At 45.7% G+C, this 12,579-nt stretch overlaps 1 protein-coding gene across 2 annotated transcripts in view; it reads left to right on the forward strand.

The window, feature by feature from the left end:
- The window catches only part of Taok3 (TAO kinase 3), a 191,254-nt gene that overhangs the window by 111,358 nt on the left and 67,317 nt on the right, over positions 1-12,579 (forward strand). For both annotated transcript variants that reach the window (XM_026784036.1, XM_026784039.1), the window contains 4 exons: positions 2,289-2,334; positions 3,395-3,491; positions 5,747-5,860; positions 8,155-8,246. In XM_026784036.1, coding sequence (XP_026639837.1) covers positions 2,289-2,334; positions 3,395-3,491; positions 5,747-5,860; positions 8,155-8,246 — 349 coding nt within the window. The remainder of the gene's footprint in view (positions 1-2,288; positions 2,335-3,394; positions 3,492-5,746; positions 5,861-8,154; positions 8,247-12,579) is intronic.

The following is a 12,579-nucleotide window of genomic DNA, read 5'->3' on the forward strand; positions in this document are numbered from 1 at the left end:
CTACACTGTATCACAGATGTTACAGATGTGGGGTCTCTTACTGTGTGCTTGCTCTGTGATGATCAGTTATTTGCTGAGGTTAAATTTCTTCTCTTTGTTCTTTCCTTTGTGGTATCTTTTTCCTTTGTGATAGAGCTGGGAACTGAACCCAGGGTGTCGGATGTGCAGGGCAAGCACTCTGCCACTGAACTATAGCTCACGTCCTGTAGCTGGATTTCTGAGTTATCCTCAACTTATATTGGGCTTACAGGGCAAAGGACCAGCTGTCCTCACCACTCACATTTTCAGTGTAAGGAAGTTTAGTCTGCATATTTAGCTGCTTACTCAAAAACTAGAAAAGCAAGTGATACAGTTTAGTAAGTTTTCCATCCAAATTACCTTAAAAAGAAGTCGGGTACATATAAAATTAACATTCATGAAAATATTTACTTCAGTGGGATCTTTCATGTGTCAGTAAGAAAGAAAATATAGTTGTTAAATGTTTAAAGTCTGTTTATTGTTGTATGTGCGCACTCACATGCTGAGCATGTGGAGGTCAGAGGACAACTTTTGTGAGTTGGTTCTCTCCTTCTGCCTGTGGGTTCTGAGGATCAACTCAGTGTTCCAGGTGTGGCAACAAACTCTTTACCCACTGAGCCATCTTGCCAGCCACACAATAAAGGACTTATAAATATATATCTGTGCTGTTTTTCTGTTCTTCATTTGGGTTTTCAGTTTGGGTTGTTTTTTGTTTGTTTTGTTTTGTTTTGTTTTGTTTTGTGGCACAGACCAACTTGTCACAATCTTACTGCCTCAGCCCCCTGTGTGCCAGAATTAGAAGTGTGAGCTACCACACCCTGCTTGAATTTGTCTTTTTATGCCAAGAAGGATGTTATTAAGTGTCTCAACCTGTAAAAGTCTATATTATTTGAGTATTGTGAGGTATATAGTATATGAATGTTCATAATGAAAGGAACCACTGCGGTGACACTGGTTATGTCTGGGTGGTCACACATAGCCATTGGGATTCACGCTTCCTTTTAGAATAGCTAACAGCGTGTGGTCACACCTGTGGCAGAAAACACTCGTGGCTTTGGCTCTGGCCATAAACCAGCAGTCTGGGACACAGGGTCTAGGATGGCAGCCTCGGAAGCGTCTCCTCATTTTTGCTTTGATAAAGCCTCTAAAACTGCCTCGCTGAGAATGTTCAGCAACATGATCAAATAAACTCTTACTGTTGAAGATATGTGTGTATGTGGAGAATGTCCTCAGATGGCATTTCTTGGGTGTTCACCGCTTTGTTTTTTTGAGACAGGGTCTCTCGTTAGCCTAGACTTCTGGTAGTCTAATCAGGCCGGATTGCAAATGAACATTGCTATGCCTGAATATCTTCATGTGGGTTCTGGGGTTAAATAATGAATAAATATTTTTAAGATACAAATTAAAATCTCTGGATGGTACTGTTCAAAGTAGTGGCATTGGACTGATTCAGGTTAACAGCACATGGAAGGCCATTCTTTAACTGAGCCCTACATAGACATGTTTCTTGTTTCAAGCTTTAAAGTGTGGACAAGAAGGACTGCTAACTGGGGGTTTTCTGTTTAACTGGTACTGAAGATTGAATCCTATATAAGTGCGTAGTCCTGAGCCCAAACAGATTTTTCTGGCTTGTGTATTCCTCAACACTTTCTAAGTTACAAATTTTATCTTGTAATAAATAAGAATCAATAGCATCTAGCCACTCAAAACCTATTATGAAACAAGACTGTAGGGTGTTAGGTCGGAATTGGCAACCTCAGCTTGACTATCTACAGCAAATATTTCTTTATCAATCCTCATATGGTCTGAGGCCAAGTCCAAGTGAAAAATGACAAGAACTGAAATGTCAAAAATTATGAAAATTAATTCATTATCGAGTGACCAGATAAGGCAGATTTAATTCAGGCCAAATGGTTTTCTTCCTGATATTCTTAGTGCTATGGTTGGTTGGTTGGTTGTGTACTTGGTTGATTAGTTATTCAGTTGCTTGTTTGGGTACTTGGCTAGTTGTGTGGTTAGTTAGGTAGTTGTATGGTTAGTTCATTGGTTGGTTGATTGTTGGTTGTGTGCTTGGTTGATTGGTTATTTGCTTGGTTGTTTGGGTACTTAGTTGTGCAGTTGGTTGGTTTTGTGATTAGTAGAGTGACTGTTGGTTGGTTTGTGGTTGATTTGTTGATTGTTTAGTTGACTGGCTAGTTGGTTGGTTGGCTGATTGACTAAGTTGAGGGACTTCTTATTAACTTTTCTTATTATCTTTTAATCTGTTTCAGTTGGTGATGGAGTACTGCTTAGGTTCAGCCTCTGACCTGTTAGAAGGTAAGGATAACATCACTGTGCTTCTCCTGTTTGTCCTCCATCATGTTCTCTGTGGGGCTAAAGAGGCAGCTCAGCGGTAAGAACACTCTGCTGTTGGGGAGGACATGAGTTTGGCTCCCAAGTGGCTCACAACTGCCTAAAACTCCTGGGGACCTGACACCCTCTTCTGGCCTCCACAGGCACCCACACTCATTTGTGCACACACATACACACACACACACACACACACACACACACACACACACTGAAATAAAATCTTATTTTTAAAAGGAGGTTATCTACTTCTAGAAAAATAGACAAAGTGCAATTTGGGCCTCTGGTCGAAAGATGGTTAAGGGGCACATGGGTAACCTGTGCAGACATAATCTCTGCCATGTAGTTGACATGTCTGGATGACATCAGCTATACTACTGTTGAGGCCATGGCTATCCAGGGTAGGCATTGCTGAAATTTTTGGTTAATATGGCATGGTACCCGTAGCCAAAAAGCATCAAAGCCATGTATAAATATTGCTATCTACCCTTTGCCAGTGTTGCAATGGACCATGTGTATGAGACTCTGTGTGTGGGGGAGTGTCTTGTCAACTCATGTTGATATCTATCCATGTAAGGAGTTGTGATGGACCCCGTCCCCCTCTTAGCAGTGCTACTACGACCCCCAGCTATGTTTAAAATTCCATTTAAAAATGCCTGAAGCCACCCACGGTCCCTCAGTAGAAGCTGCTTCATAGCCTCTTTACCTGTAGGTCAGGGGTAATTATGAAAGCTTTGCAGTAGAGAACATAGTGGCTCAGATCACTGTTGAGGGGACTGATAAAGCCAGGCCCAACTGACTTGGAATTGGTATAACTTTGTCTCGCCGTTATAAGTAAATTAATGCCAAAAGCCTGTGGGTTTTGTCGTGTTGGTCTCGTTTCTATGCACTTGGTTTTCCTCATCTACTGCTATGTGGAGGGTATGTGGTTAGGTGAATATGCTCTCAAGTCGTCCTTTGATCAAGCGTATTAACTGTGATGTAGAAGGCTGATCCTCCATCCTGACCATCTCTCCTGTCTCCTCAGTTCATAAGAAACCACTTCAGGAAGTGGAGATTGCTGCTATCACCCATGGTGCCTTGCAGGGGCTGGCCTACCTCCACTTTCACTCCCTGATCCATAGGTAAGTCCAGACCCTAGCTTCCTTTCCATCTCCCTTGCCCAGCTCCGTAGTCCAGGGACCGTGGGAATCAGCATGTGTTCCAGTTTTCTGCATCTGAGGAATTACAGGAAGCAAACAGATATCCCCCAGGCCCCTCCCACAGCTCAGCAAAGACAGCATCCCTCTGATGTTTGGGGGGGCTGTTTATTTGTTTGTGGGTGGTGGTTGTTATTTTTAGTTTAGGTGAGTTTTTTTTTTCCTGAAACGGGGTCTTACAATGTAGCCCAGGCTAACCCCAAATCACAATGTAGCCCAGGTGGATCTTGAACTCCATTTTCCAGCCTCAGCTTCCAAAGGGTTGACATTTGTGGTGTGCACTGCTGTGCCTGGCTTCACATGTAGGTAGCTGGCTCCTGATGTCAGAGAAATCTGAAGAAAGGTCCATCCATTTTTCCCCTCTGGGTCAGGAACTGAAGCCGGCTGGCTTCCCTGTACAGAATAGCAGCCCAGCTGAACCACTGCCTTCTCTTCTCCCATTCCGAGACTTCCTGTTTCTGAAGACTGTCAGGAAGTTCTCAGCACATACATGGTAGCTCACAACTGCCTGTGACTAATGCCCTCTTCTGGACTCTATGGGCAACGCATGCACATGGTACACAACATGTAGGCAAAATGCTCATACACAAATAAATAAAGAAATAAAAATTTTAGAAAGGCTACACTGGGGTATGTGTGGATTGGTACTAGAACATTTGCATAGCACACGTCCATCTCCAGCACCACAAAAAATAAATAAAACAGACAAAAAATGAACCGATTATACCTGGTAAATAATGACTAAACCCATTTACCGTGTAATCAATGATTTAGCAAATTTTTTAGGTATGTTTCCTTGGATCAAGGTATGATTACTAAATGCTGACTTAATTGGAAGTTTGCTGTGTTTTATCTGAAACCACAGTTTAGTTTTATGTGTGTCTTTCTTACCTTAATCAGCATGGTACTTATGAAAGAAACTGAGCCGACAAAAAAAAATGTAATGGCCTCTAAATTTCAAAATGAAAGGCAAGCATGGTGACATACACTTTTAATCCCAGCACTCAGGAGGCAGAGGCAGGAGGATTCCTGTGAGTTCAAGGCCAGCCTGGTCTATAGAGTGAACTCCAGGACATAGAGAAAACCTTTCTTAAAAGAGTACAGTGGTATATGCATATAATCTCAGCACTTGTGAAGTAGAGGCAGAGGAGTAGACATTCAAGGCCAACCTTGGCTACTTAAAGAGTTCAAGAGCAGCCTGGGCTATGTGGGATCCAGTCTTCAAATAAAACATGAACACCAATCATCTCATCTTTTTATTGCTGAGAGGGACTTTCCTCCCCACGCCCTTTTGTTGTGAGAGAATAAACAGCATGTTTGTTTTCAGTTCTGACCTGTGTCATCTCAAGCAGGGAAACCTTGGAAGCATCTAAGCCTATCGCTTTCTCTCCATTTTCCAGTGGTTTCTTTCCACGGCCCATTTCAGCTTGCTGTTGGTGGTTCCCGGTCCTCGTTGTACGTCATTCATACCTCAGGAGAAAGAAGGGGTCCGCCTCACTCTCTCATTCTAATCTCAAAGGCTGTCTTTCCCCCTAACCTTCACCACGCCTCAAATACCAAGCATCCTTAGTACAACCAGCCACAACCCACCATTGCAATATGGAAATGCAAGTTCCTAACCCCTAATCCTTGTCTGTTTTGATCTTTCAGGGTCTTCTTTTTACTGTACAGTGTTATTTCTTAAATAACACCTTTTCTATAACCTGTACCTCCCATGCCTTAGAGTGGCAGTTACACTTACAGACAGAGAGAAAGGGTCACGGGCAAGACAGAACAGGTATGTGTCCAGCTGAGGAGCCCTGTGCAGGGCGGCGATGCAGGCATGGCAGGCAGATCTGGAAGGGAAACAGGCAGTTACAAACGGCACCAGTTTGCCCAGCACGAGGAATGGTGGTGGTGGTTGGCTAAAACGCTGAAGAACACGCTTTGTAAGGGTCGCCATCTGGGAGCTCTCCTTGCCTGGCATGGCTCCCTTTTCCCCTCGCTCTACCCCTCCCTCTGAAGACAGTGACCACCCAGGAATGCGGGCTCCCTTACAACATGCAGTGACAGCTGAGAAAAGTATGCGTGTGTGTTTGTTTAAGAAACTTCGTATCGTGCTAATTGCATGCATGCTCTAGCCTCTTGCATAGTAAGAATGGAGAAGTTAACTCTCGAATGCTCCTCTTTTTCTCCTGTAGGGATGTTAAAGCTGGAAATATCCTCCTCACAGAACCAGGGCAGGTGAAACTGGCTGACTTTGGATCCGCCTCCATGAGTTCTCCTGCCAATTCCTTCGTGGGGACGCCATACTGGTACGTAGACATAGAAGATATGATGTAGGCTGAAAATGCGCAGGTGTGAGTAGGGGGGACTCTTGGCATCCCCGGTGTGGTTTCTGCAGTGCTAGTGATTGAACCCAGGTCCTGCAGGATGCTGGGCAAGCGTTCAGCCCTTGAGCTGCTTCCCATCTCCTTTGTCTGGAAACAGTCTCACTAATTTGTTAGGATCCCAAGCTGATCTTGAATATGCAATCCTCCTGCCTCAGGCTGCCTTGGAGCTAAGCATGCAATCCTGCACTACCAGGCCTAGCCTTGTTTTGTCAAAACGGTGTGTTACCAGCAAGGAATAGTGGTGCACACCTTTAATCCCTGCACTCAGGAGGCAAAAGTAGGTGGATCTCTTCGAGTTTAACCAGTCTGGTCTACACAGTGAGTTCCAGGAAAGCCAGGGTTATCAAGAGAGAGACTATATTTAGAAGGGAGGGAGAGAGGGAGGGAGGGAGAGAGGAAGGAAGGAAGGAAGGAAGGAAGGAAGGAAGGAAGGAAGGAAGGAAGGAAGGAAGGAAGGAGAAAAAAAAAACTGTTCCTAATGTGCCCAGCCAGATTTCCTTTGAGAAGGTTAGAAACCGCCACAGAGAGTGACCTTAAATTGCTCAAATGAGGCAGCTGGGTCTCCTTTGTGTGTTATCTATTTGCTGGGCTAGCTCTGTCTAAGGTTTCACTTGAGATCTCTTTTGAACTGCTCCCTTGAGGCAGTGTGTTCGGGACAAGGGATCTTCTTTACAGCTTGTTGGCTGCCTACCAAGCCAGGATGGAAGAAATCCAAGCTCCTGACTCTGCTGAGCTCTCTGACACTTCATCCACTTTGACGTCATTCTGACTCGGAGCTGTCCCCACCTTCCGTTCCAGATCACCTTTCCAAACGTTCACAGATGCACCGCCATGTTATTGTAGCTTTGAAAAAGACACGCTCAGGAAAACCCGCTAAGAGTAGCTGCTGTCTGACTGCCCCCTGACTGCCCCCTGTCGTAAGATAATGTTTACAAAGCCACTGCCGACACAGAATAGACCATAGCACCATCCAAGACAAACTGAAGGCTGAGGGACCCCTCCCATCTAGGGCTCACGCCATACAGGACCTGTTTTGTTCTGTCAGTTACAGTGTCGTTGGAGCAGCGGACCACGCTCCCTTATGCCGTCCCCCAATATATTTTTCATGTCTCTTAGAGTGATTCGTTTGTCTGTGTTCACAACAGACTAACCCTTTTTTTGCTTTTGTTTTTGTTTTTTGAGTCAGGGTTTCTCTGTAGCTTTGGAGCCTGTCCTGGAACTTGCTCTGTAGACCAGGCTGGCCTTGAACTCACAGAGATCTGCCTGTCTCTGCCTCTGAGTGCTGGGATTAGAGGAGTGCACTACCATCACCTGGCCAGACTAACCCTTTACAGATCTCCGTGAGGTCCCTGTGACAGGTCTCTCCATTTCTTAGATGAAGAAGCAGGTAGGTCATAGTTAGTAACAGACTCAAGAGCAAACTGAGAGCAAAAGGCAGAGCCACGCTGTGTTGAAAATCGCGCAGCAGTCCCTAGAAGTCACTAGTGATGGCTGTGTTTTTAACAGTGTTCTTCCAAGTGGTTTGTGTAAGGAAAATTTGTCAGGAAAAAAAAACTTCAACTTCTTAAATCAATTTTATAGCTGCTGTACTAAATAGTAGGTTAAACTGGGCGGTGGTGGTGCACACCTTTAATTCCAGCACTCAGGAGGCAGAAGCAGGTGGATTCTCTGTGAGTTGAAGGGCAGCCTGGTCTACAGAGGGAAGGAAGGAAGAAAGAGAGAGAGAGAGAGAGAGAGAGAGAGAGAGAGAGAGAGAGAGAGAGAGAGACACTAGGAAGAGCAAACTCCTTTGAAATCTCCAAGCCCACCCCCATTGACACTCCTCCTCTCACAAGACCACACCTTCTAATCCTTCCCAAATAGTTCCACCTGCTAGGGACCAAGTATAGGAGCCTACAGGGACCATTCTCATTCAAACCAGCACATCCCAGATGCCTCCACTGTGTACCTGAACCACGTTTTCCTTACTTATGCATCTGCTGATTGTCTAGGCTGGTTTCATTCTGTGACTCCTACAAATAACACCACAACAAACACTGAACTTGAAACAGGAACTGGAGAAATGGGTCAGCTGCCAAAAGCACTTGTTCTTACAGAGGACCATAAATACCCTTAAAAATATTTTTGAATACCCTTAAATCTACTGTACCTAGTAGTTTTAAAATGGAAACTTTGTTTCTTCTGACAACTTGAGTTCTGCACATTGTGTTTGGCAGGATGGCCCCAGAGGTGATCTTGGCTATGGATGAAGGACAGTACGATGGGAAAGTTGACATCTGGTCGCTCGGCATCACCTGTATAGAACTGGGTGAGTGGAAAGTAGTTTTCATTGGATCTTTGCAAATCAGTCCTCTTTACGCTCATCAGGTAACTTGTCTAGAACTCCCTCAGTGATTGACAGCTGTACAAAGGCCAGGCAATGTGAATTGGTTGTAGATATTTCCTGTGCTCTTATTGACCACAAAAGATTGCTCCTTCTCCACTGTGTCTCCATGAAAAACAAGCCAGTAAGTACTAATGTTTGAGAAACACCCCTACTCTGTGTGATGTTGCACACCACAGTATGCCAATAAACTTAACAAACCAGCTGGAGGGAAGGACCCAGGCGGGGTAGCCTTTGCATATTTCCCTAGTGTAAGCTACCATCGCTGTTAGCTAGATACGGGCCTGAGGATAAGGGGGGCCCATTACGCTTCCTACACCACAGGAAGATGGCCCAGGTTTAATCTGCCTTATCTAGAAACTTAAAACTAAATTTTTGAAAATTCTTCATCTAGTTTTTAAGATTTATATCTCTTTTAATTTAAATTCTTTTTTCCTGGTCTCCACATTGACCCTGTCAGAATTCCTGAGATGTCCTGTGGAGGAGACCCGGGACACTCAGCTGTTCCAGCACAACCTCTGCCTCTTCCAAAGGAAAAGATTAGGTGCATGATCTGTCTGTCACTTTCCATCCAAGAGAGACTAGCAAAAAGGAAATGACTCAAGAGGGAAGACTAGAGTAGTTACTTATTTTTTTTCAATGAGGTCATATGTCCACATAGTTTATTAATCAAAAAATTTAAGCCATGGGGTTGGAGAGATGGTTCAGGGAGGGGTTAAGGCCACTTGCTCTCTTCCAGAGGACCCAAATTCTGTTCCCGACACCAACTTTGGGACCCAGGGAATCCCATGCCCTCTTCTGGCCTCAGCAGGCACCTGCACTCACTTGGCATTTATGTGTATACCCAGACACTCACTCACATATCAGGCAAGGTGGTGTGCACATGTCCCAGCACTTAGGAGACTCATGGGATCAGGAGTGACCGCCACTCTGTCACCCACTTCAGCACTGAGCCTAGCTGTACCTCAGTTTCTTCCCTTAGGAAACTGGAGAGTACACTTAGCTGCCAGGCTCCAGCAGGCATGATGAATGGCATCCGTGCCACACCTGAGGCAATGAGTACCAGACATAGGACAGGAACTAAGCAACTCACAGCAGCTAGTGTTCCCTTTCGGCTCGGGCTGCCAACCACGTTTGTTCATAAGAAAACTTTGATTTTTTTTCAAGAAGCACTTATCCAAGAGTGGGGTGCCTTTGGGTCACCTCTTTTTCAAACAGAGTACAGCCCACTAGCTCTAATTTGGCACATCTAGGCAGAGCTGTTCGAGCAGTGACTCACTAAATTGACCTACCTCCCTAAATCCTGACCTTGGTTGTCACAGGGGGCACATCCACAAACATGGCACCATTTCTTTCAGTTAAACAGGAAATACACACACACACACACACATATACATACATACACACACAGAGGATATATATAATTCTGGGCTGGGGAGTCAGTCTGGTAGATACAGTGATTCCTACCCTGCAGAGAAACCAGGTTCAGATCCCCAGCATCGATGTGAATGTGGCTGCCCACTTGTCATCCCAGAACTCCGGAGGAGGCAGCGGATACCTCTGGAGCAAGGCGGCCGCTTAGACTAGCTGAAGCAGCAAGCTCTGGGCTCGAATGAGAGACCCTGTAGAGTGCGATCAAGGCCTCCACACATATACGATACACACATCTACTCACACGCACACTATACACGAAAACACATGCACGCCATACATATGCAGACACACATGCAAGTGCTTCTGCACACATGTGAACACCATACATACACAGAGACCCACACATGCAAAAGAAAAAAATAAGGGCTCACAGATCCATGTCACAGGTACCACCAGTCCTTCCTGTGTGCTGTATACAGACGCATGCCACCCGCTGTGCCCCTCCAGTGCAGTGATGAGCTCCCTGGAAAGGACCAGATGATAAATGTTCTAGACTCTGCAGGCCCTGCTGGGTATGTCTGCGCTGCTTGTACCTTCCCCACTGGAACAGGAAACACCCGTGGAAAACACGTCATTACACAGAAGTGGGCCGCCGGCTGCCTCTGGCCTTGGCTCTGTGGTGTTCTGTCTCAGTGACAAGCCCTGTCACTGTGGCTATGAGGCTGTTTTGCTTGCTTGCTTGCTTGCTCTGTGCGGCCCAGACTGTTCTAGAACCTGAGATCTTGTTTTAGCCTGTCTCGTGCTGACATTACAGCCTTCAGCACCAGGCTTGGGCATAGTAATTTCATCTGGTAAAGAATTCATACATGGACCAGACCCTTCAAATTCAGTGTTTGAGGATGGCCCCAGGCTCTGGCTTCTCTACTACGGCCATTTCCCCACCAGTTGAGGATTGGCTGTCATGGCTTGTCCCCAGACACATTGCTTGCTCCTCCTGGGCCCCCATTTAGGCTTCAAGTCTGAGCTGCTGCTGTCTACACTAATGCTGAGTTTTGGTTTCTGTTTTCTCTTCTGAGACAGGGTCTCATATAGCCCAGGCTGGACTGGAAATCACCATGTAACATAGGATGACCATGAACCTCTGATCCCTCCTGTGTCCACCTCTCAAGTGCTAGAATTACAAACATGATGACCACACCTGGTTTGCGCAGTGTGGGGATTGAATCCAATGCTTCACATGTGGTAGCCAAGCCCTCTGTCAATTGATCTACAACCCCACTTCCAACATCCTTTCTTAAAGTCTGTTTTCTTTGTCCAGCCCCCTTTTCACTGCTTCTCCTAGTCAAGCTCCTCTGAGCAACCTGGGTTGTTTTGCATTTTTCTGGGAAGGAGAGTTACCTCGTTCTCTTATGGTGAGCCTATCACATGGTATCTGACTTCAGCCCCAAGAGACTTTGGTCTCTCTTCATTATTTTTCTATGCCTGTTTGCCACACAGAGATTCGTTTTTCATATTTTTAACAATTTTAATATAGATAAATAAAGAATTATCTATTTGTGGGGGGTGGAGAATGTGCTTTAAGGGCCACAGCACATAGTGGAGGTTAGAAGGAAGCTGCCAGAGTCATTTCTCTTCTTTCACCATCTGGACCCAGGGACTGAACGCAGGTCTTCAGGTTTAGCAGCAATCAGCATAGATGCTGAACCGTCTCAGCAGCTCACACAAAGATTCCCTGTGGATACAGTTCTTTGCATTAGGTTGCCCCTTATTAATTTATTTAGCAGGTTTTGTGGGGACTATGTCCCAAAGTGAGTCCTCAACCCTGGAAAGAGTAAAGAACAAAATGACCTCATGAACATCGCCACTGCCCCTGCTGTGAGGGACACAAAATAGTGAGAGTTGTAATGTGTGGCCAAAAAAGCAGCCAATATATAGTCTGCGGTGACAAAAGTCACAGAAGGCTTCCCTGAGGACGTGGCCATTCACATAGCCCTTGATAAATATGCTTTAGATTCCTGCAGAAACAAGATGAGGTCTCATTAGTTGCTCTTCTCACTGCTGTGACCAAATTGCTGATAGGAAACAACCTAGGGAAGAGTTAGCACTCACAGATTGAGGGGACATATTCCATGGGGAGGTGTGGCCAAGGGCGCTTAAATCAGCTCCTTACAGTGTTTCCACTGTCAGGAAGCAAGAGCTGACTGACAGGAAGTGGGGCGGAGCTATAAAAATACCAAGACCTTCTCTCAGTGACTCCCTCCCTCCAGTGAGGACCACCTCCAGGAGGTTCCACAGCCCTCAAGAACAGCACCACTGACTGAGGGACCCTGTCTTCAAGCATGCCACTAACACATCAGTGGACCTGGCCTCCAGGTTCTCCCAGCATCCCTCAGTCCCTGCCTGTTGCAGGGTGTGACTGGTATACCTATCCTCCACTCTCAACTCTTGAGCCTAATGGCTGGGCTGTCCTTCCTCCAGAGGCTCTTCCCTATAGAATTCAGACATTTTGGTTACTTGTTCTTAGTACTTTTGGCCTCCTGGCTGCTGCACCTGGTTCCCCGCTCTCCCCACACAGCCCAGCTCAGCCCAGACATGTCCTCTCTGGATTCTCCCACGTGTCCCTGCCTCTGACTGTGTTCTTTCTTTTAACTACAATCAACTTTCTCCTCCCCCATGTCTAGGAGCAACCATGACATTTGCTTTCTTGTTGCTTTCTTTCTTTCTTTCTTTCTTTCTTTCTTTCTTTCTTTCTTTCTTTTTTTCACTTATCCATGAGCCCGTGGAGGCATTTTATATTCAAGCCACAGCAGGATTGATAAGAATTAGCCAGAGCTGAGACAGGGACACGCATGTTCTCAGCTGCACAGGAGACAGGCAGGGACAC

Source organism: Microtus ochrogaster, chromosome 2 (genome assembly GCF_000317375.1).
Source record: "Microtus ochrogaster isolate Prairie Vole_2 chromosome 2, MicOch1.0, whole genome shotgun sequence".
In the NCBI taxonomy this organism is placed as follows: Eukaryota; Metazoa; Chordata; class Mammalia; order Rodentia; family Cricetidae; genus Microtus; species Microtus ochrogaster.